Below are 26,691 nucleotides of genomic sequence, written 5' to 3'. Positions count from 1 at the left end.
GTTTCATTGGAACAGAACCACATTCATTCTTTATACAGTCTGTGGTTGCTTTTGAGTTAAAATAGCAGAGCTGAGTAGTTTCCACAGACTGTATGGTCCACAAAGCCTAAGATACTTACCATCTCGTCTTTTACAGAAAAAGTCTGCCAACCTCTGGTCTAGAAACCTTTCACTTAATATAAGAACAGTAACTATATTTCAAAGAAGGACAATAAATCTGGAAAAGAAATTTATCTGTGAACACAATCCAGTAAGTTACCTGTTATCTACACTATATGCACTATATATCTAACTGGTATTTCTGTGCTTCCCAAATACAATGAGTGGCCAATGCTCAGCAAATAATGTAGCTGAAAGATACTGAGGTATCTTCTCAGTCATCCAAGAATGATGAAATCCATTTCTAGTGTTAACCATATTTTAATACATCACAATTCTTTGAAAACTGGATACACAAACACACAGATTTTATACCACCCTTGTTGGAAAAAGGCTTACAGTGCATAACTTCAAAATCTTCTTTATCAAAGTCCCCTGAGAGATATTACCAAAAAAGACATTCAGTCTATTAGAAAGTAAGAGTTGCTCACTGCTTGTAATACTGTAACAATAAAGTCTTTAATTAAGCTTTTTGTGAATGGCTGAAATGTTCAACTATAGAGACAAATTAAGAGGGTATTAGCTCTGCAGAAATAAATAATGCTAGTACTATGCACAATGTGGGCATAAGGCTGTAATCCTGCTTCTTCACTAAGATGATATTCTAAGTTTGACTATCAGACCCCTGGAACTGTCAGAAATATGAGACAAAACAAAATACGTAAGATGGACTACTATACTTAATCTGTGTTTCACCATTTAGGACAAATTTTTATACATAGCTTCTAAATTATATATTTAAAAAGACACTCAGGAGTCTGGCTCCATGGAGAAGTAGTTATACTTTCTTAGCAAAAGGAACAGTAATGTTAGGAAAACCTTTTACAATCTCATTTAGAAGTGGTTTATATCCGCACACAGTTGGACTTAATTAGCAGACTAATGACAGTAAGTCATGATCATAAAAGTTATCTAACCTCAGTCATGAAAGGCTTGATTTTTCCTCTTTCGTTAACTTTCCTCACATTCGAGATTTCAATATTATGTATTTGCAGGTTCCTCCTGCAAGATCCCAAGGGTGACATCACATGTCATCATTCTAAACTTACTGAGTGACTTCCCAGCAGGATAGCATGTCAGTTGTCTCATATGGAGAGGGAGTAACGCTATATTTTCACAAAGATAACACACAGCATTCCTGAGTGCTCCTGCCAAAATCAGAGCACTTGGCAGTGAGGTCTCTTAGTGGGTATCATTAGGCAGTAATCCAAATAAATTTCAGATGAATTAAGAAACCACTTTCAATTAAAAAAAAACATAGTTAAACTTTAAAAGTAAGTAAAGAAAGACCTTTACAGTATGCTGCCAAATGTTTAAAAATAGTTTACACATTAGTCTAGGAAAACCCCGTAATTAAGTATGTATCTCTGGCAAAACATGAAAGAAACCAAAATAAGAAAACTACGAGTCTCTCTGATCCTGACAGGTTATATGCCACCTAAGGGAAAATGAGATGTGACTTATGGTAACATTTGTCCCACACCTGCTGTCCAAACATTCAAACATTAAGAGGAAGTCCCTCAATTTCACATGAATGAGGTTACTGATAATAGGCCCCACTTTTAAGAAAAGCCAAAATAAGAAAATTTAAGCTAAAATAGATTCCTTAGAAAGCAGTGATTAATATCATAAAATAATTCTTCATATTATACAATGATTCAATTCAAGAGTTCCCTTAGTGGGTACTTAGCTCATTTTGAATTATTTTGTGTAGCAAACCTATTCATGTGCAACTTTCATGTGAAGTTCTCTCATACCTTAAGCAAAGCACCCATGTCTTTTTATCTCTATTATTAACAAAAAATGAAGTAAGGTACTTAACCAGGTTAAGTATATTTTCTGAGATTAAAAATAAGTCAATGACAGAAATTTATGCACAAAATTCAATTAATTTCTGGACTCTCTATGCAATAGACCCCATGAATGGTAATGTAAAACTAACTAGTAAAAGCCTCAGGGAAAAAACTGCTTAATAACAGGTAGATTTGAGGACAATTCAACTTTGAAAACCCATAAACCAAAACATAAAGTCCTCTGCTATTCATAATGTTTTGCTGCCATCTCTGATGAGGCTGGTAAGCAAACAAGCAGACAAAAGGCCATGTTAATTTCAAACTAAAATATCTCCAAGAAGAGAAAATGTGAGAAGCAGAGCCAATGTCCATTTAAAAAGTGTGTGTATGTATATACGTATGTGTGTGAACACATACATACACATCAGTCACACATAAACCTCCTGAGAGTGGTTGACAAAGTCAGCAAAATTAATAGGCACAAAAAGGTAGACAGCTAGGGATTACAAACTCAGTAAAATCTCAATGGGCTACTTACCAGGACACACAATGATTTCCTCTGCAGAACTCTCTGGCCTAAGGACCGAGCTTCTTTTACAGGTCAAAGTAGGAATGCTAAAAACAAACAAACAAAACCAAGAAACAAAAAAAAAAACAAAAAAACCCAAGTGAATTCCCAGTAAAATAAATCAGAACACAGGGCCAAAAGCAATGGTGAGTCATTCACAAAGCCACAGGTAATCTAATACCTGCTGTCCAATACACAAAAGCACAACAGGGAAGCAAGGAATCAGCAGTGAAAACTTCAGGCCAGAAATAGGGAAAATAAACATGCTTACAACTTTAGTCCCAGTGAAATCACTGAATGAAAAGAACCCCCTTCTGGAGTTTTCAGAAAGGAAGGTTGAAGGGTAAGGACTATCTATGAACACAACAGAAGACAAAAAATCCACTCCAATATAAGGATGTCAAAAGTGTTTTATAGCCTCCATCTCAGCCTTCTGAAAGCTAGACGTTTGTAAACTCATAAGAGAAGACATGGAGACTCTCCTGACAACACAATAGCTCTCCCCTCACCTTGCAGTTAAATTTCCTCTTTATTTCAAGATGTTGCTCTCCCAGCAACAAAAATAAGATACAAATCCAAACTGCCTACAGCAAAAATCTGCCCAACCCAGCTGAATATCTCTTCTGAGAAAAACATAATTATGAATGGCTCCCCTCATCCAACCTTCTGGTTTACCCTGCCTGTTCATAGCGTACAATCTCTTCCTGACACAGAAACACATGGCTAAGAGAGCTGAGCATCTGAGCTAGCTTCCTCATGCTTCACAGAGCTTTACAATTAGTTTGATCAAGTATGCAAGAGGACGCTTAAAAACACAAATCCTCACATCAACCAAGAACCACAAAGAAGAGAGAATAACCACCACTGATTCATGATAAATAACTAAATCCTGCTAAGAAACCACAAGTGATTTCTCCCTCTAAATAAAACACCTCATAGCATTTGTTATAAACCCAAGCCAGATACAGTTTACTCTGCATGTAACATTAGGGCTCTATTCAAAGAGTCTATCACAAAACAATTTGCTGACATTTATAAAATGGGCTAATCAATTTGAAGTCAAACCACATTGCCTGCAATTCCAACTCTCTCCTGGTGACAAAGCATATAATCATTTATTAAAACCTACATCTGCTCTGCACAAGGTTCACCACAACAAAGCAGAGAGGCCTATAGGAAGCAGAAGGCCTACTCCAGTTAAAACCACTTTCAAAACTGTCTTAACAGCAGGAGAATCAAACCAAAGCCATGTTCTTTAGCTCAGGAAGAACTACCTAGTACTAACAACTTAACCAAAAACCACCAACTAAATTACAGCAAATAGCAATTGGGCCTCAACTTCCGTTTGGGAGATGAAGGCCAGTTAACACAAAATTAGGCTCTTGAGTAATCCCCAGTGGTAAACTGCCCGTAAAAGGGAAAAGTACTTGGAGGCCTGATCCAGTTAATAGTACGGTTTGTAACCAATCAACCTCTATTAAAGTCAGAAAACTAAAGTAACACCACCAATCAACAAGAATAACTGAGGAGATGATACAAATACAATCATTTAAGGAAAAGATGAGATACAACCAGATTAAAAGTGGCAAAGGACACGGAGTCAGGGTGATAACAGGTTCCATGTGGCCTCAATAATATAAAGGCTTCAGAGAGGATGTAAATCTTAAGAGCAGGCTTAAAAGATTCATACAGTTTGGATATGCAGATAAAATAAGCATAAGCAGAGGGAACAAAAAGAGAAAGCAGAGAAAGGACCAGAAGGACCATAAAGAAATCAGTCTAGAGTCTTCAAATTGGCATAGGGAGCTAGTGTAGTTGGTTAGGAGAGTAGCAGGATATAACCACTTTTCAGGAATAGTGTAGATGGGATTTGTGCCTAGATGGCGGGACTAGACAAGTAAACTCTAAGATATTCTCCACCTTAATATTCTAGGCTTCTATGAGATGCATATTTGAGAACTAGGAGATGATGATTTCTCCCAGTCTGTGCATATAAAAGAGCTGAAAGATTCCTGGCAAGCTGTTCCTGTACAGTCTCACTCATGTGGCTCATCTCTTTTATTCTGGTACTATCAGAGGAGAATTCAGACCTATAACAACATATAATCTTACCTTTGTGAGGCAGGTACAGGGTTTCCTTCTTCAGAAGTTTCGACAAATAGCCCTTGGGAAGACTGCAAAGAAATATGTAATATCCTAAATATATAGGCACAGATGAACTAGTTTCTCTTCCTTTCTAAAAACAATTTAATTTTTCAACATTATCACTCAACAATTAGAAATAAGAATAAATCATTTTACATAAGTCAGTAAGTTTAAGTAAAAAGAGTATATCCTGTTGAGTCAGAACACTGGGATTTAAATCACAGGTAAATTACCTATTAATTTTGTAATCCTGGGAAAGTCATATTTGAATGTTTGCTCATCTTAAAATGGTACTAACAATTGCTTCACAGAGTGTTACTGTTGAGAATTAAGATAATATATATGATGTACTGTGTAAAATATGACATACAAATATTAATTGGTAAGTCAAACAAATTATGACTTCAGAAAAGCAATTATGAAGCTTTTGTTGTGGAAGGAGGAAATATAGAGGAAAGTCCAGTTCTCAATGAAAATACTGAGTTGGGAAAAACTGCAACATGAAAGAAGTTCTCATGGCATAACCAAGCCATAACAGGATATTCAAAAGAAATGATTATAAAGATTCCTTTTGTTACAAATCTGCACTATGAGTTTAATATCTGGCTACAGAGATATCTTTTAAAAAACATAACAGATAGAGACTGGATAAGAAAAAGATTATTTTCTTTGATTAATAGTAGAGTTGGTACAAATGTTAACTCATTAAATGTAGATGCACAGGACAGTGTGGGAAAATCAGCTACTGCTGCCTTAGGGGTACTTCTGAGGAAGTGCCTTGACTGTGAGGCTTCTTCCAATAGATGTAAAGCTACTGGCTGAAGTTTTCAGGGTCTCCTAGCAGGATATAAATAACCTAATAAGCAAGTTAGGCACCTCTCTACCACTCAGGTAAATGATGAAATATACTAAAATACAGGAACAGCCTAGATGAGCCTTCAGTCAAAGGGAAGATAAAGCTGTACAATGACTGGGAATGTAGTCATTATGAAAAATGAGAGTTGAAAAAGACTGTCAAAAGGACTAAAATACAACAGCAATAAATACTTCACCTGACTATTGGTTTGAACTCAGTGGTGACAAAACACTGTTTTATTCCTGATGTCTCAAAAAAAAAAAAAAAAAAAAGGTAAATACTGACACCTGGTGTCCATTTAACAGAATTTTACATTGTTGGAATGACGGTCAACTAAGCCACTGGCTTCAGAAGCAATCAAGGTACCAATAAGCTATGCGATACCTCCATCTCTACCCAATGCTAAACATATCTCTACATTTCCCAATGTAATTTTTTTTTAATTATTACACACCTATAACGCGCCAAGCCTATGCTAATCACTTCACATGTGTTATCTCCTTTAATCCTCACAAGAATCTTCTGAAGCATAAGGTATTATTTTAGAAATGAGGAAAGTGAGACTTTGACAGGTTAAATAATCCACCCAAAATCACAGAGTTGTTCAAAGTGGAGCCTGGACCTTTCTGACTCCAAAATCCATGTTCTAACCACTAGTTACATTGTTTACAGAAATGATCTTCCTAACCATTTCAACACAGAATTCCCGAGAATGTCTTCATTTCCCCAAATCATTTTCTAATTTCTAAACGTACACCTCCATGGCAATAATCTAAACACAGGGGTAAAGTAAGGTTCTTTCAGAATATGAAAATAACAGAGCAAACCAAGTAAACAAAATGTGATTAGAATATCCAAATCTAATCAAGGTAAACAGAGAAGCATGACAGGAATGTAACTTTCACTAAGGAAGCTATGGCCTAATGAAGACATTGCAGTCTGCCTGAACAAATAATATGTTAATGGAAAAGGGACAGTTTGCAACAGCTCAATCCACGGCCTAGAAATGCAAGTGAATAGATAAATCATCTGGTCATCACAGAAACGTCCTCCATTCTCAGGTACCAGTAGTTTATCAGGTCTTTCCACAGACTAGTTGAATCATCCCTTAAAATTTCTATTTTCTAATTGTTATTTCAGCCTTCCAGATTCCTTCATCCTAGAAAAAGGTATAGGGGATGGTAGACCTGAGTATTCTGGTCACTGAAAATGTCTCTCTTTCATAATAAATTAACAAACTGACATTTGGTGTACATATCAGCTTGAAATTTGGTTACTCAAAATCAGTTCTCAAAGCTCCACATAATCTGGTCATTTCTGGGTAAGAAATCTCAGTTACTGAAACTGAAAATTAAGGATCAGACCCTGAAAAGTAGTGACCACATCAATATACTACCCCTCACCTCCCTGCTGGACAGCCATCAAGATGACTGTCCCATAATTCCCTATAATTGCAGTGATGCCAGAAACCAGTTATCATCTAATCCTAAAGGCTTTACAACCTAGGTAAAGACTAAGCAATCTGCCCCACAGTGAATGTTTTTCTGAGCCCCTATTTATGGGACTCTCTTACTATCTCTACCAACCAAGGAGTCTCAAATGTGGGCAGTTCCAGCAAAGACATAATCAACAGAAAACATTTTAACATATAAACGCTTTCTACCCAGGGTTCCTGAAAGCAAAAGATCAACATAAGATGTGAAAATACAATCACAAGCCTTTCATTTATTTGCCATAAAATTAGTAAGTTGATTTCTCTTTGTTTCCTTTTTTAAAGACACCATTCTAGTTGGCAAGGCTGCAGTGAACCAGGCATTCTCATACATTGCTGGAAGGAAACAGTTCAAATTTGAACAACCTTTCTAAAAAGCAATTTAGCAATAAATATCAAGTCTTTTTTTTTTTTAATGTTCATAACCCTTTAATCCAGTATATTTCTGGCCCCTTATCCCTAAAGACACTGATTTTAAATAAATAAATAAAAGTTTTATTTAGAAAAACGTTTATCACAACTGAAATATCTGGCAATAGGAAAACAGTTTATATATTATGGTAAACGCATAAGGCCAAAATATTATATAATCATTAAAAATGAAATCTATAAATAATTTTAACATCATAAGAAAATGTTTATATAATATTAACTTAAAAATATAAAAATATACTAATGACTTCCCCCCACAAAAAATATATATATATATATAAAAATATAGTAATATAATCTAACCATACCAAAAACAGGTATAGAAAAAAAGATGAAGGAATACATCACTGGATGGTAGGACTGTGGATACTTTTTCGATTTTGTTCTTTATATTTTTTGGTATTTTTCAATAGTTCTAAGTGATTCCTAAAATTAATGTTAATGACTAAACTGAATTACTAGGTTGTCTGCCTGGTATCCTTTTACTAGGGGCTGTTCCTCACCCCTCTCACTGCAGTACAGCAGTGGGTCCATAGCCATTTGTACAATTTGGAACACACCCCCTTCAGGCCACAGCCAACTGGGCTGGTGAGGGCTACGAACCCCAAACGGGCCATAAGTTATTTCCTAGAAGTTTAATGTTGATATTGGGAGACAAATAAATCTGTAAATTGTTTTTACCTTTGGGAACTGTAGGATCAGTGTCTTCCACCCACCATGTGAAACAGAGAAGCAAAGGAAGCAAGTTTGCAGGGAGAAGAATGAAGCAGATACAACATAGTGGGGTGAGACACAGAAAAATTACAGATGATTTTCTAGGCTTAGTACATGATCCAGGCTTGGTTTACCAACCTATTTTGGAATTTATGAGGCACCCTAGTTCCTTATGATAAAGCCATCTTTTTAATTAAGCTAGCTTGATTTGGTTTGCTATAGCCAAATACTACCAATTAATAGTACTATGTGTAACATTTGGTGGCCTGTTGATGAAGTTAGAGAACCTCAACCTACTACAGCCAGCCAATAGGTTCTAACCACTTCCAGCCTATTCCAAAGGTACTGCTTTCAAACCTCAGAACTTGACACAAGTCTATGCTCCAGAACTCTGGCCCCTGGGATCTTTCAAGCTAACAACTTGAATTACAGTAAATCATTAAGTGTTCTGCAGTAACCGTGGAGTTAACTTACTCTTTTAAAAGGAAGCACCTCAGAATAGGAATGAACAAATAAAACACGTTCTCATAAGCATAACCTAACCTTCCTTGCAGAACAGTGAAGAAAAATGCTTTCTCTTCCCACACAGCAGTCTTTCTAGAATGCAAATGAAGAAGGCTGCTAGGGAAGAATAAGTCCCATACATACTCTCAATGATTAACCTTCTCGTTCCTTAGAGAAAATTACCATTTATTGAGTAGCTATAATCTCCTAAGCATTATATTAGACATTTTACATAATTTGCTTTTATTATTAAAATTATTGAAAGATATGAATTGCTACTCCCATTTTACAGATGTTCACAGATGTCTTTAAACTAAGATTCAGACTTGTTGTTAAATGACTTGCTCAAAGGCATGGTTACCAGAACACTGAAGTCAAAATTCAAACTCCAAATCCATGCCCTCTACACTATGCTATGAAATTTCTCACAGCTACCATGTCTTGAACCCTTATCATAAAAGAGACAGAACAGAGTAACAGCAAACAAAACCAAAAACTGAGTCGAATAACAGAAATAGCAACAAAAAACAGTATGGTAATAAAATAATATTCGTTTTTAATAAAACAATATCCTTGAAAATTACAATTTATAAAGAATTTGTAATTATATGATTGCTTTTATAATATCAGAGAAAAAATAGAATACAAGCTTATTCTATTATATGTACAATGTATATATCTATATAATATAATCTAAATATCTGAGAAAAAGACTTAAAAGGCAATCTAAATATCCCAAAACAGGAGACTGTTTTCAGTAAGTTAAAATCACAAATTAAGTCACAAGCAAAATCAGAAATACACCATTATGTGGGGGCAAAAAAGTAACTGCACTTCCTATCACAAAGTACCACTTCCCCTAATACATAAAGGGTGCCTACAAACAACTAACAAAAAGATTGTTGAAAAAGAAAAATGCCCATAAGATCTAAATAGAAAAGGATGTACACATGAGTCTCAACTACACAGTAAGAAAAATGCAAACTGCAATGAGATACTGTGTTTCATCTCTCAGATTTGCAAAAGATCAGGAAGTCCTGATAATACTGTACTGGTATATGTACTGGAAAGATGGTAGTCATACAACTTCTATGAAGGCAACTTAGGAATAGCTAACAAAACTATAAATACATACATACTTTGATCCACCAATTACATCAGCAAGAAGTTATCCTATAAGTATTTCCCATGTAAATGAAACATCTTCTGTTCAAGAATAATAATCACTGCAGTAGTATCTGTAATAGTATTTTGGAAACAACCTAAATATCCACCAATAAGGGCACTAGATAAAATAAACTCATCCATATATGGTGTATTACACACCAAAAAAAAAAAAAAAAAAAAGAAGTAATTTTTCATGTACTGTTATGGCATAATCCCATAGTATTAAATGAAAAAAGCAAGGTGCAGAATAATGTGGAGTATGCTATCATCTGTGCAAAAGAAGGTGAGGGCTTTGAATTTTGAGTCATGTAAACACTATTACCTATTCAAAAACTTAACTTTTCATAAATACATATTTTAAAGCAAAAAATTAACTATGAAACATCCATTATGATACAGTAATGCTTTCAAGTATACTTAATAAATAGGAAAAAAATCTAAGAGAAGCTATTAAGTAGGAGAAATAAACAAAGTTTATATAAAGGAGTCTTCATTTTGTTGAAAAATTAAAAAGAAAAGCATTTTTATATGCATAGAAATAATGATGATTGCCTCTTGGTGCTGAGATTATGGGCAATTTTTTTTCTTTATATTCTTCTGTACTTCCCTAATTTTCCACAGTGAGTATATGTTACTCTAAAAATCAGGGGGGATAAAAACACAAAAAGAACAGATAGCTAAAATAATCCTTGTTTAATCTGTGAATAAATCATCCTTAATCACAGCATCACTGACCCTTACCTGACCATGACTGGTTGTTGGTTCTTCCTCCAACAAAAGTTTCTCTTTCAAGCTTTTAACTGGGCTTTCTTGGAAATCCTTGGTTTTTGAGTGCCAGACAGATGCCCTAGATTCCTGCCTCTCCTCTTTGTCTTCATCTCCCATTTCTTCTGAGGTGCCTTCATTTTTTTCACTAGCCTGATCTCCTTGGCCACATTCATTCTGGATCAGAGAAGGAGGTCTAGGTAACACTGGTTCCCCGAACACTTTCTTTTTTAAGAGCTGCCTCTGAGCCATTTTCAGGCTCTTTTGATAAACCTCCAACTGGCAGAGAATGACCTTGGTATATTGGTTAGGGTCTACACCAGCAGGGCAAAATGGAATACCCCAGAAGTAGTGCACAGTGCCCCCAATGTCCTGGAGACCTCTGGCATCTGCTGGGGTAGGCAGACAGTGCCTAGATGTGTCCCCCCTACCCTGGGCAGCTTTGTGAAAGGCACAACCCCTCCCAGTACTTTCCTGTGGCTTCCCACACTGTGTGTGCTCAGCCAAGCGGCCAGTACATCTGTCAAAACATTTAACGTTCTCATTCTCAAACACTGGCTGGCTTGACTGGTCCCAGCTTCCTGAGCTGCCAGAGACCGGCTCCTCTTCAGTGTTTTCAGTGTGGTCCCAAGGCTCCTTTCTTTCCTCAGACTCGTTTCCCTGACTGATATGTGAGCCTTTAAACAGTGGTGGAGGTACCAGCTGCCATATGCCTGTAGGTATTTGAGAAAAAGTAGGGCTAAGGACAAACTTTTTAATTAAGAGGGCTTGGTAAGTTATCACTTACCAAGATTACATAATGTAGGTAAAAAAGGCTCTTCTTTGGGTTTAACCAAATGTTGGCTTTTCCTGGGCGATAAAAGTATGCTGGATATTAGTGAGATTTCAACTACTTTTCTGATTGAACCTCTTTACTACCACCAAAGGGATTTGGGCATTTCTGTACAACTACTCTCAGCATGATGTCCCTGTGACATGGTTACACTTGATGAGCAGAAGCCAGAACAGGGAGACATGCCTTCAGTGATCCCAGAGTCTGTGGTTTTCTCCTGATGGGACTGTGAAGATGGTCCAGTGGCCAGAGGTCGAGATCTGGTAGCAGAAGCATCAGAAGGCCGGCAACTCTGAAACAAGTGATCCCATACCAGACCAGGTTTATTATTAAGACAGGTATACATGAAGGGTCACAGGAGGGACAAAAAAGGGAGGCCACTGTCCCTAAGAGATTCTCCTCTCCAAAACGCAGGTGCTCAATTCAAATGAATTCCACAACGTGTACTGCATGTCTACTATGTGCAAAGTGCTGTACCAGATCACTGTACTAAACCCTTTTCTAATATAGAGAGGTAAGTGGCATAAAGGATGGCTCAGGACCTGCCATTGGCAAATATCCTTCAGATGTAAAATAATTTCAACTACACAAATTCAAATCACAATTTAATTATTACTTGAAAACTTTTAAAACTGCCCATTCTTTCTCTTCATAACCCACCTGATTCTTGCTCCCTTTGCTTTCCCCACAAAACAGGGGCAGTAAACACCTTATCTTGCTCCTTTCTGGTTCCTTGGTACTCAGTCACTGTTTTCAGAAGCTGCCAACTACTATGGTTCTCTTAAGCCACGCACTGAAAGTTTGTGGTGTGGAAGAAAATTCTTTCACGCAAAATTAGCACAATACTTCAAACTGGGTTCACCAACAACTCAACACAAACTTCAAAAATTATTATGGGAAATATCTGTTAGTTGAAATCCCTATGAACTACCACAGCTAGTTTCTAATGCAGCCATAATACTGCAGAAATAAATACTGGCGATCAATCCTCAAACACTTTTTCAACACAGCATATTTACATTCAGGCTTTCTGCAATGGCTTTCCTCAAGAGCTCCTCTTCTTCCTCCTCCTGGCTGTTCACCTCCCTAGCTTCCTGCTCGCTCATTTTGAGAGCCAGAGCAAACTGTTCTTCTTCTGTCATTTCTGTAAGAAGATAAGGGGAAAAAGAGAGGGGGACATCACAAACATTGAATAAGCATGTAGACAAGAAACAGAATTATTACATTTTTCAAGTGAAGACACCACAGACCATCTAGCACAATTTTATAATTTTATAAATGAGAAAAGCCCCAAAAGGTAAGATGCTGGCAAGGATCAGCAGCAACAGTTACAAGAATCCTTGGTTAACTAGATGTGAACCCCTGTGAAAGCAGAGTTCTTTCTATTTTATTCACTGTTGTATTCCTAGAACAGAAGAGAGTGCCTGGCACCTGGTAGATACTCAATAAATATAAGGTGAGTGAATAAATAAGAGCTGACTCCCACTCCAGGGCTTTTTGCTACATTTCACACTGCTTTATATGTTCAACATTACCCCAAATTATTTTGCTCTTCAGAATCCTCTGATTTACCCAGTAGAAAGAACATCCCTAATGACCCAGAACGTCACCTCCAAACACCATTTCCCATTAAAAGTAACTGGAGTACCTTGGAGAAATGGCTGATTCCAAGTCTGGAGCATGAAATGTAGAAAATGAGCTAGAATATCTGACATATCTGTGACCAAGGAATCTATCAGACATTACCAGAGTCATATCAAAAGAACTTAGGAGCCAACTTAAAAAGATTCTCACTGGCCCGAAGTGGGACAACTAGAACATCAATAAGGATAATGAGCACAATGAATTAAAACACATTAAATATGTTTAAATCTACGAGTTTATAATAGCACTTTAATAACACAACTAACTGGTCATTGTTGAAGAATATTAGTGAATAAATTATTTTGAAAACTGGTAAATAAAAGGACAGAGAATTAAGCTTCTGTCCTACTCTTCCAATATACTACTGGTTAACCAAATAGATGAAGAGAAGTTTCTCTTTAAAGAATAATAAATGTAAAAGAAATGATAGAACTAGAATATTGTCATTTTGTATAATGACTATGGAAAGGATTTTAGCAATGTCTAACAAACTACGTATATGACCCAGTAACCTCAATTCTAGCAATTTACTCTAAAGATGTATTTCCAATTTTAAAAAAGTAAATATGCACTACATTTTTCATTGTGGCATTGTCTGAGTTTGCAAAACACTGGAATCGACATAATGACCACCAGAGGACATTGCTTGAATAAACTCTGCTATACATACATGCAACTCTAAAGAAGAATAAGGAAAGTATCTATGAAATTGAAGGATTTCAACAGTATAATACTAAGTTAAAAAAAAAAAAAAGGAAAACACTTACAAAAAAGTATAAATATAATATGCTACTTTTTGTCTAAGAAAGGAGAAATAAGAAAATACACATATTTGACAAAGGAGGCAAGCGTATACAATGAGGAAAAGACAGCTTCTTTAGCAAGTGGTTTTGGAAAAGCTGGACATTGTACGTAAACCAATGAAGTTAGAACACTCCTTCACACCATACACAAAAATAAACTCAAAATGGCTTAAAGACTTGAAACATAAGACAGAACACCATACACTTCCTAGAAAAGAATATAGGCAAAACATTCTTTGACATAAATCATAGCAATGTTTTCCTAGGTTAGTCTACCAAGGCAATAGAAATAAGGGCAAAAATAAACAAATGGGATCTAATTAAACATAAAAGCTTTTGTATAGCAAAGGAAACCATACACAAAACAAGAAGACAACCTAAGAACTGAGAAAAAATATCTACAAGTGATGTGACTGATAAGGGTTTAACTTCCAGAATATACAAACAGCTTATACAACTCAATAACAAGAAAAAAAAAAAAACCCAATCCAAAAATGGGCAGAAGATCTAAACAGACATTTCTCCAATGAAGAGATGGACGATAGGCACAGGAAAAGATGCTCAATATCGCTAATTATCAGAGAAATGCAAATCAAAAAACTATAATGAGGTATCACCTCACACTGGTGAGAATGGCCATCATTAAAAAGCCCACAAATGATAAATGCTGGAGAGGGTGTGGAGAAAAGGGAACCCTCTTATATTGTTGGTGGGAATGTAATTTGATGCTGCTGCTATGGAAAATAGTATGGATATTCCTCAAAAAACTAAAAATAGATTTACCACATGACCCAGCAATCCCACTCCTGGGCATATATCCAGAGAAAAGTCTAATTCGAAAAGATACCTGTACCCCAATGTTCATAGCAGCACTATTTACAATAGCCAGGATGTGGAAGCAACCTAAACATCCATCAACAAATGACTGGATAAACAAGTATATACACACATACAAACATACACAATGGAATACTACTCAGCCATAAAAAAGTTGCAGCAACTTGGATGGACCTAGAGATTATCATACTAAGTGAAGTAAGTCAGAGAAAGAAAAGACACACATCATGATATCACATATATGTAGAATCTTAAAAAATGACACAAATGAACTTATTTATAAAACAGAAACAGACTCACAGACATGGAAAACAAACTTATGGTTACCAAAAGGGAAAGGGTGGGGGGGAGGATAAATTAGGAGTTTGGGATTAGCATATATAAACTACTATATATAAAAATAGATAAACAACAAGGTCCTACTGTATAGCACAGGGAATTATATTTAGTAGACTATAATAACCTATAATGAAACAGAATATGAAAAATACATATATAAAACCAAATCACTATCCTGTACACCAGAAACTAACACAACATTGTAAACCAATTATACTTCAATTAAAAAAAAAAAAAAAACAAAGTATACATATACCTGTTAATTTTTGCAAACAGTGACACAAGAAGGATAAATGATACCGCATAGTTTTGATTCACATTTCTCTGATAATTAGTGATACTGAGCATTTTTTCATATGCCTATTGGCCATTTGTATGTCTTCATTGGAGAATTGCTTGTTTGGGTCTTCTGCTTATTTTTGGATTGGGTTGTTTGTTTTTTTCTTATTAAGTTGTATGAATTGTTTATATATTCTGGAAATTAACCTTTTGTCAGTCAGCCCTACGAGAATATTGCTAAGATTATGTGTCAAGAGAATGTTTTGCCTATGTTTTCTTCTAGGAGATTTATCATGTCTTGCCTTATATTTAAGTCTTTAAGCCATTTTGAGTTTATTTTTGTGTATGGAGTGAAGGAGTGTTTTAACTTCATTGATTTACATGCTGCTATCCAGCTTTCCCAACATCACTTGCTGAAGAGACTGTCTTTTCTCCATTGTATATGCTTGCCTCCTTTGTTGAAGATTAACTGACCATAGGTCTGTGGATTTATTTCTGGGTTCTCTATTCTGTTCCATTGATCCATATGAGTGTTTTTATGCCAATACCATGCTGTTTTGATTACTGTAGCTCTGTAATACTGTCTTAAGTCTGGAAGGGTTACTCCTCCAGCTTCATTCTTTTTCTTCAATATTGCTTTGGTAATTCTGGGTCTTTTGTGATTCCATATAAATTTGCTGGTGGGAATGTAGTTTGGTGCAACCATTAGGGAAAACAGTATGGAGATTCCTCAAAAAACTAAAATTAGACTTACCATATGATTCAGCAAACCCACTCCTGGACATATATCCAGAGGGAACCTTAATTCAAAGAGATACAAGCACCCCAATGCTCATAGCAGCACTATTTACAATAGCCAAGACATTGAAACAACCTAAATGTCCATCGACAGATGACTGGATAAAGAAGTTGTGGTATATTTATACAATGGAACACTACTCAGTCATAAAAAACAAAACAATGCCATTTGCAGCAACATGGATGGAACTGGAGATTGTCATTCTAAGTGAAATAAGCCAGAAAGGGAAAGAAAAATACCATATGATATCACTCATATGCAGAACCTAAAAACAAAAACAAAAAAGGACACAAAGGAACTTATTTACAAAGCAGAAACACACTCACAGACATAGAAAACAAACTATGATTACCAGGTGGGGGAGGGAGGTGGGAAGGGATAAATTGGGAGTTAGAGATTTGTAGATACTAACTACTGTACATAAAATAGATAAACAAGTTTCTTCTGTGTAGCACAGGGAACTATATTCAATATCTTATAGTAACCTATAATGAAAAAGAATATGAAAAGGAATATATGTATGTTATGCATGACTGAAACATCATCCTGTACACCAAAAATTGATACAACATTGTAAATTGACTATACTTCAATAAAATAATAATAATAATAATAATCCCAGTAGGGCTAGACCTTTTCAGGAGACACTTTTAAGTTTTTATTCAGCATGATTTTCCTAATTTCCTAATGATTTTTCATTACCAAAATCAAATAAAAACCAGAAGACAAAGAATATATATATGATTTGCAAAAAAAAAAAAAAAAAGCCACTAGGTAGGCTGACTAAAAAGAGAGAGGACACAAATTACTAGGATCAGAAATGAAAGCAGAAACATCACTAGAGACCTCATGTACATTAAAAGAATAATAAAAGAATACTATGAACAATTCTATGCCCAGAAATCTGATAATCTAGATGAAAAAGAGCAATCCTTTGAAAGGCACAATCTGCCAACACTCACATAAGAAATAGATCATCTGAATATGCCAAAATCTATTAAAGAAATAGAATCCGTAATTAATCTTTCACAACAAAAAGCATCAGGCCCAGATGGATTCACTAATGAATTCTACCAAACATTTAAGGAAGAAATTCTACAAATTCTCTACAATCTCTTTCAGGACAGAAGCAGAGGGAATACTTCCTAACTCATTCTATGTGACAACCATTAAAACCTAACACCAAAACTAGACAAAAACATTGTAAGAAAACTACAGACGAATATCTCTCATAAACACAGATGCAAAAATCTCCAACAAAATAGCAAATCGAATCCAACAATGTTTAAAAAGAATAATATACCATGACCAAGTGGGATTTATCCCAGATATGCAATGCTAGTTCAACATTCAAAAATTAATATAATGCAACATATCAAAATGAAAAAGAAAAACCATAGGATCACATTCAACAGACTCAGGAAAAGTACTGGACAAATCAAACATTCATGGTAAAAACTCAATGAACTAGGAACAAAGGAGAACTTTTTCAACTTGATAAAGAATATCTACAAAAAACCTATAGCTAATATCATACTACCTGGTGAAAACTCAAAGCTCTCCCACTAAGAAAAGGAAAAGGGCTAGGATGTCCCCTCTCACTGCTCCATTTTTGACACTGTACTGGACATACCAGCTAATGCAGTAAGACAAGAAAAGGAAATACATGGTATACAGACTAGGAAGGAAGAAATAAAACTCTTTTTGTTCACAAATTATACTACATTCATCTACATATAAAGTCCAAAATAATCAACAAAACAACTCCTGAAACTAATAAAATAGTCAATCACAGTCCATTTACCAGCAATGAACAAGTGTAATTTGAAATTTCAAACCAAATACCATTTACATTAGCACTCCAAAAATGAAATAATGTATAAGATCTATATAAGGAAAACTACAAAACTCTGAACAAAATCAAAGAACTAACTAAACTAAATGAAGGGATATTCCACGGACAGAAAGACTAAATATTGCAGAGATATCAGTTTTTCCCAACTTGATCTGTCAGTGGAATCAAAATCAAAATCCCAGCAAGTAATTTTGTGGATATGAACAAACTCATTCTAAAGTTTAAATGGAGAGGGCAATAGATCCAGAATAGTCAATACAGTATTGAAGAAAAAGAACAAAGCTGGAGGGCTGATGCTACCTGACTTTAAAAACTACTCATAAAGCCAGTAAGCAAAACTATGGTATTGGTGAAAGAACAGACAAATAGATCAATGGAACAGAAAAGAGAGCCCAGAAATAGACACGCATAAATACAGTCACCTGATTTTTGACCAAGTAGCAAAGGCAATACAATGAAGCAAAGGGATTATTTTCAACAAATGTTGCTAGAACAAATGGATATTCATATCCAAAAAAATGAATCTAGACACAGACCTATCACCATTCCCAAAATTAACTCAATGGATCATAAACTTATATGTGAAACATCTAGAAGATAATATAAGAAAAACATAGACAGCATTAGGTATAGCAATGACTTTTTAGATATAACATCAAAGGTATGATCTATAAAAGAAGTAAATGATAAGCTAGATGTCATTAGAATTTAATCCTGCTCTGCAGCAGACAATGTTGTGAAAATGAGAAGACAAGCCACAAAATGGGAGAAAACATTTTCAAAAGACATATCTAATAAAGGACTGTTACCCAAAGTATACGAAGAATTTTTAAAACTCAACTGTAAGAAAACAAACAACCCAGCTAAAGAGTGGGCCAAAGACTTTTAACAGGCACCACACCAAGATCATAGAGACAGCAAATAAGCATATGAAAAAATATTCTACATCATATATCATCAGAGAAATGCAAATTAAAACAAGGAGATACCACTGCACACCTATTAAGATGGCCAAATTCTGGAACACTGACAACACCAAATGCTGGTGAGGGTATGGAGCAAAGGAACTATATTTATTGCTGGTGGGAACGCAAAATGTTACACCCACTTTGTAAGAGAGTTTGGCGGTTTCTTACAAAACTAAATATACTCTTAGCATACTCAGCAATCACGCTCCTTGATATTTACCCAAAGGAGTTGAAAACTCATGTCCATACAAAAACCTGCACACAGATGTTTATTCCAGCTTTACTCTTAATTGCCAAAACTTGGAAGCAACCAAATGTTCTTCAGTAGGTGAATGGATAAATAAACTATGTTACATCCATAAAATGGAATATTACTCAGTGCTAAAAAAAAAAAAAAAGATCAAAACATGAAAGGACACAGAGGAACCTCAAATACGTATTACTAAATGAAAGAAGCCAATCTGAAAAAGCTACATACTGTATGACTCCAACTATGTGACATTCTGGAAAAGGCAAAATGATGAAGACAGTAAAAAGACCAGTGGTTGTTAGAGAATGGCAGGGGAAGTAGGGCAGTGATGAACAGGTGGAGTACAGAGAATTTTTAGGGCAGTGAAAATACTGTTTGATACCATAATGATGGATACATGTCATTACTTATTTGTCAAATCCCGTCAAATGTACAACACCAAGAATGAACCCCAATGAAAACTATGGACTTAGGGTGATTAGGTCAATGCAGACACATCAATTGTAACAAATCTATCACTTTCAATTTGGAGGAGGCTAGGTATGTGTGAGGTCAGGGGGTATATGAGAAATCTCTGTATCCTGTCCTCAATTTTGCTGTGAACCTTAAACTACTCTAAAAATATAAAGTCTTAATAAAAGAAAGTTACACACACACACATACACACACACACACAAGCTGAGAATTTTCCAAAGTTAATGAAAGATCTCAAATCAGACCTCAAATCACAGATTCAAAAGCAGTATCAAGAAAAATATATTCCATGGCCTCATAAAAAAAAATATCTAAACACCATATTCAAACTGTTAAAAAAAGATATAGACTATATTGAAGGATAGCAGAGAAAGATATGTAACATTCAAAAGAACAAAGATAAGGATTAAAACCAACTTCTCATCAAAAACTCAGTACCCAGAAAATGATACAGTGACATCTTGAAAATGCTGAAAGAAAAACCCATCAAATCAGAATTCTATAACCAAGGGAAATATTTTTCAAAAATGAAGAAGATTCAATATACCATTTTCAGTAAATGGGAGAACTAGGCAGAATATCAACAAGTAAACAGAAGACAAATAACACTATAATCCAACAAGACCAAATACATCTAGAAAACACTCTATCCCACAAGAGCAGAATACACATTTTCCTCAAGTGCACATAAAATATTCTCCAGGATATCATATGATGGCAATAAAACAAGCTTCAATATACATAAAAAGATTTTTTTAATATACAAAGTATGTTTTCCAATCATAATGAGTGAAATTAGAAATAACAGCAAGAAGAAATTTGGAGAATTGACAAATACATGGAAATTGAACAAAACACTCCTAAATAACCAAAGTGTCAAAGAAAAATCACAAGAGAAAATAAAAATACCTTGAGATGAATGAAAAGGAAAATATATCTTGAAAACATAAAGGATTAAGCTAAAGCAGTACTTAAAATGGAAATTTACATCTATCTAACGCCTGTATTAAGAGAAAGATCTCTAATCAATAACCTAAACTTCTACCTTAAGACACAGAAAAAAGAGCAAACTAAATCTAAAGAAAGCAGAAGAAAGAAAGTAATAAAGAATATAGGAGAAACTATTAGAAAACAGAAAAACAAGAAAATCAACAAGATGAAAAAGTTGGTCTTTTGAAAACTAACAAAACTGACAAATGACAGAACTAACAAAACTAACAAAACTGACAATTAGCAGAGGAAAAAAAGAGAAACCTCAAATTACCAAGAACAGAATGGCAGCGGAGACATTACTACCAAACTTACAAAAGTAAGACACAAACTATCACAGGTGACTCAACAAGAAATAAAAAACCTAAATAGAACTACAATAAGACACTGAATTAGTAATCAAAAACTATCCACCAAGAAAAGCCTAGGCCCAGATGCTCTCATTGGTGAATTCTGACCAACAATTAAAGAAAAATTAATACTAAGTCTTCACAATCTCTACCAAAAACAAAACAGGAAGGGAAAATGTTCAACTCATTCTATGAGGGAGTATTAGCCTGGTACCAAATCCAGACAAAGACATCACAAGAAAGCTACAGATCAGTATCTCTTGTAAATGCAAAACTTCTCAACATAATGTTAGGATACCAAATCTAGAAACAATATAACAAAACAGTCTGGCAGTTTCTCAAACAATTAAACATTGAGTTAGCATATGACCCAATAATCCACTCCTAGGTATGTTACTCAAGAGAAATAAAAATATATGTCCACACAAAAACTTGTCCTTTAATGTTCATAGCAAATTTATTCACAATAGCCAAAGAGGAGATACAACCCCAATGTCCATTAAATGATGAACAGATAAACACAATTGGTACAATACAGGGGAATAATATCTGGTAACAAAGGAATGAAGTACTAATGCCAAAACACAGATGAACCTGAAAACATTACGCAGAGTGAAAAAAGCCATTCACAAAAGACTGCGTATTACATAATTCCATTTATATGGAATGTCCAGAATAGGCAAATCTAGAGACAGAAAGTAAACTAAAAGTTGCTTAGGGCTGAGTGAGATGAGGGCTTTGGATTACTAGTAAGTGTATAGGGTTTCTTTTCACAGTGATGAAAAGTTCTAGAATTAAACTGTGGTGATGGTTGCACAACACAGTTAATATACTAAAACCTATTTGCTGTACACTTTAAATGATGAAAGTACTACACAATGAATGAATTGTATAGTATGTGAGTTATATCTCAATAAAGCATTTACCATAAAATAGAGAAATACTTTTTCAGACAAACAAAAACAGACAATTAATTGGCAACAGGTCTACATTAAAAGAACTGATAAAGGAAGTTCCTTCAACAGAAAAAAATATGATGCTGGACAAATTGGGAGCTACACAAAAAAATTAACAGCCCTTGAGACGGCACAAATAAAGGAAAACACAGAATTCTTTATTTCTTATTTCCATTGCTCTAAAAGTCAATAAACTATCTAAAGCAAAATAATATCATGTATTCTGTGATATAATCTATGCAAAAGTAAATGCATGACAAAAATAACACAAAGGAAAGTAGAAAGGAACAGGGAGTCTATGTGAAACAGTATGACATTATTTAAAGGTGACTGTGATTAATTAAATATGTATATTGTAAGCTGCAGAGCAACCACTAAATATTTTTAAAAAGAGATATATAAGTCAACAGTAGAAATTAAATGGAATCAAAATACTCAACAAACACAAAAATGGACAGAAAGAGAAGAAAACAATTAAAATACACAGCTTTCAAAATGATAGCTTTTGATCCAATCATATCAATAATTACATTAAATGTAAGTGTAAGACAATTTAAAAGACTGAAATTGTCACACTGAATAAAAAAATAAAAAGACTGTTAGACTGGATAAAAAAGAATGACAATTAAATGAAAAGTAAAACACAGTTTGACTATAAAGATAAAGAATAACCAAGCAGACAACTATCAACAGTCTACTAATGGTGACAAAAACCTATCAACTGATAAAGATTATTGCATCTCAAAAAGTAACTATTATCAGTAATTCTCAAGACTGAAAGTAACCTGAGTACCTTCAACAGATCTAAACAGTGACAGCCACCTCTAGATATAACACAATGATTTAGCAACAAAGAGCTATGGTTAATTTTATAAGGCTGAGAATTATACCTTAAATCACTGAAATTCAAATTAACACTGAAAAAACTCCTTCTTTATCTTCAATCAACTGTTACAATAATTTCAATTGGTTATCATACTTTTTGAAAAGTTCACCAAAATACTTAAACATCTCACATGACATTACAATGCAAAAATATTATTATCATTAAATAACTTCACAATTGAGTAACTAAGGCAGAAGAGAAAAAAATTCCAACAAATGATTTTTGCGACATTGTGATTTATAGTAATAAATATATACTTGGTCTTTGCCCCTGGCACATAGCTCCTAAAACACTTGTAATTTCCTAAGTGAAAAGAGTAATAAAGGTGTCTAACAATCTCCTTTCAGGCACACTAGAGATTATGTTAATGAACATACTTCTGGAAGGACCCTAAGGATGAGGGCTGAGTGCCAGGGGAATCAATCAAGGTACAAGAGGATTGAAACTTTCATTCTCACCCCACAACCTTCAAGAAAAGGAGAGAAGCTAGCTGGAGGCCGACCCAATCACCAATGACAAATGATTTAATCAATCATGCCTGCATAGTGAAGCCTCCATAAAAATACCTGAACTACAAGGTATAGTAAGCTTCCAGACTGGAGAGTATGTTGGGTACTAGGAGAGTGACAAACCTGGAGAGGGCATGGAGATTCACACCCCTTCCTCCATATCTTGGCCTATGCATCTCTTCCATCTGGCTGTTCCTGAGTTATATCCTTTATAATAAACCAGTCAACTGGTAAGCAAACTGTTTCCCTGAGTTCTGTGAGCCATTCTAGTAATTTAATTGAACCCAAGGAAGGGGTCATGGGAGCATCTGATTTATAGCCAGACGGTCAGAGGCACAGGTAACAACCTAGACTTTGCAACTGGCATCTAAAAGGAGAGAGAGTCCTGCGGAACCAAGCCCTTAACTTTTGGGATCTGACACTGAGTGTCAGCTTTCCTTAAACTGTAGGACACTCAGTGTCTGCCAGAGAGCTGGAGAATTGCTTGGTGTGGCAGGGAAAAAACCCCACACATTTGATGACCAGAATGAAGTGTTGAGAGTAGAGGAGACAGACAAGAGTTTTTCGCATACAATTTTAATGGCCAAAATAGTAATAGGCCCCATTACTGGAGCCATTAAGTGACTTTTTAAGTGTTATTATCTGAATTTTATTGATGAAGAAACAGAAGCAGGCTCAAAGTAGTGGCTTCCTAAGGTATTTACAGTAAGCTGAAACAAAGATTCAAATGCAAGTGTATCTAACTCTGAAGGTCACGTTTTTAATTTCAACACTATGCCTTTCATAACTCAGTTGTATAAGCTATAGGTAACATGATCCCTATAAATTTTAACAGACTCTAGAATTAACAAGAAGTACACACACCCTTACTCAGAGAAATCTCTTCCTAATAAAAAAAACAAGTATCAATTCTATGACTGCTGTAATTTCCAAACCATTCTCAACACAAAAATAAAAACATACGTGCAATTTTTCTTTTAGCCAAACACTTTGCTCTATTCGACACTTTTGTCTTCGTTTTCTGCAATCCATTCTCCTCCTTCGGTTCCTGTTACAAAACAAGAAACATGATCAGGGTGGCTGCCATTAAAAGTAGTACTCTTACATGGAAACAACCTTAGATGTCCATTGACAAATGACTGAATAAAGAAGCTGTGGTATACACACACACACACACACACACACACACACACACACACATACACACACAATGGCTGTATAGCACAGGGAACTATATTCAACATCTTATAATAATCTTTAATGAAAAAATATGAAAATGAATATATGTGTATATATGCATGACTGGGACATTGTGCTGTACACCAGAAGTTGACGCACTAACAGACTATACTTCAATTTTTTTAAAAAAGGAAAAAAAAAGAAATATATATACAATGAAATACTATTCAGCCATAAAAAAGAATAATGCCATTTGAAGAAACATGGATGGAACTGGAGATGTCATTCATTCTAAGTGAAGTAAACCAGAAAGAGAAAGGAAAATACCATATGATTTCACTTATATGTGGAATCTAAAAAAAAAAGACACAAAAGAACTTATTTATAAAACAGAAACAGACTCAGAAACATAGAAAACAAACTTATGGTTACCAGGGAGAAAGGGGGTAGAAAGGGATAAATCGGGAGTTTGAAATCTGCAGGTACTAACTACTTAATATAAAATAGATAAACAACAACTTTATACTGTATAGCACAGGAAACTATATTCAATACCTTCTAATAAACTATAATGAAAAAAATGAAAATAAATATACGTATGTATATGTATGACTGAAACATTATGCTGTACACCAGAAATTGACACATTATAAACTGCCTATACATCAATTAAAAAAGAATGCGCAAAAAAAACAAAAGTAGTACTCCGTCTGCTATACAGCTAACAGATGCCACTGAGCCCCTGAATAATCAGTAGTTGTTGTAAACGTTCACAAAAACAGACATATAGATCAACGGAACAGGATAGAAAGCCCAGAAATAAGCCCATATCAATATAAATAAATATGGTCAATTAACCTACAACAAAGGAGGCAAGAATATACAATGGAGAAAAGACAGTCTCTTCAGTAAGTGCTGCTGGGAAAAGTGGACAGCTACATATAAGAGAATGAAATTAGAACATTCTCTAATACCATAAATAAAAATAAACTCAAAATGGATTAAAGACCTAAATGTAAGACCAGACATTATAAAACTCCTAGAGGAAAACATACACAGAACACTCTTTGACATAAATTGTAGCAATATTTTTTGGCTCCGTCTCCCAGAGTAATGGAAAGAAAAATAAAAACAAACAAATGGGACCTAATTAAACTTAAAAGCTTCTGCACAGCAAAAGAAACCATAAACAAAACAAAAAGACAAACTACGGAATAGGAGAAAATATCTGCAATCTGACCGACAGAGCTTAATTTCTAAAATACACAAACAGCTCACACAGTGCAATATAAAAATAAAAAAACTGAAATTAAAAAAATGGGCAGCAAACCGTAAGTAGGTATTTCTCCAAATACGACATACAGATGATCAACAAGCACATGAAAAGATGCTCAACATCGCTAATTATCAGAGAAATACAAATCAAAACCACAATGAGGTATCACCTCACTCCAGTCAGAACGGCCATCATCAAAAGGTCTACAAATAATAAATGCTGGAGAGAGTGTGAAGAAAAGGGAACCCCCTATTACACTGTTGGTGCAAATGCAAGTTTGTGCAGCCACCATGGAAAACAGTACGGAGGTTCCTTAAAAAACTAAAAGGAGAGCTACCATATTATCCAGCAATCCCACTCCTGGGCATGTATCTGGAGAAAATGCTAATTCGAAAACATACCTGCACCCCAAATACAGAAGCACTATTTACAATAGCCAAGATATGAAAGTAACCTAAATGCCCATCAATAGATGAATGGATAAAGAAGACAGTGGTGTACACACACACACACACACACACACACACACACACACACACACACACAGAGAGGAATATTACTCAGCCATAAAAATAATAATCAATAATAAATAATGCCATTTGCAGCAACAGGGATGGACCCAGAGATGATCATACTAAGACAGAGAAAGACAAATAGCATATCACTTATATATGGAATCTAAAAAACAATGACACAAATGAACTTATTTACAAAACAGAAATAGACTTATAGACATAGAAAACAAACATGGTTACCAAAGACAGAAGGGGTGGGGGGGGGATAAATTAGGAGTTTGGGATTAACAGATACACATTACTATATATAAAATAGATAAACAACAAGGACCTACTGTATAGCACAGGGAACTAT

General features: G+C 34.9%; 1 protein-coding gene across 7 annotated transcripts in view; it reads right to left on the bottom strand.

Annotated features, from left to right (window-relative positions):
* UIMC1 (ubiquitin interaction motif containing 1) overlaps nucleotides 1–26,691 on the bottom strand; it is a 95,699-nt gene that overhangs the window by 34,692 nt on the left and 34,316 nt on the right. For 4 of the 7 annotated variants that reach the window (XM_032465015.1, XM_032465014.1, XM_032465019.1 and 1 more), the window contains 6 exons: nucleotides 24,330–24,414; nucleotides 12,447–12,571; nucleotides 11,614–11,719; nucleotides 10,572–11,308; nucleotides 4,633–4,694; nucleotides 2,491–2,567 (listed from right to left, as the gene is read on the bottom strand). In XM_032465015.1, coding sequence (XP_032320906.1) covers nucleotides 2,491–2,567; nucleotides 4,633–4,694; nucleotides 10,572–11,308; nucleotides 11,614–11,719; nucleotides 12,447–12,571; nucleotides 24,330–24,414 — 1,192 coding nt within the window. Of the gene's footprint in view, nucleotides 1–2,490; nucleotides 2,568–4,632; nucleotides 4,695–10,571; nucleotides 11,309–11,613; nucleotides 11,720–12,446; nucleotides 12,572–24,329; nucleotides 24,415–26,691 lie in introns of those variants that run through there. The other 3 variants (XM_032465017.1, XM_032465020.1, XM_032465021.1) reach the window with 3 other exon arrangements.

This window comes from Camelus ferus, chromosome 22, assembly GCF_009834535.1.
Source record: "Camelus ferus isolate YT-003-E chromosome 22, BCGSAC_Cfer_1.0, whole genome shotgun sequence".
NCBI classification, from domain to species: Eukaryota; Metazoa; Chordata; class Mammalia; order Artiodactyla; family Camelidae; genus Camelus; species Camelus ferus.
Note: the sequence above shows the minus strand (reverse complement) of the source record. Positions and strands in the feature narration are given on the sequence as shown.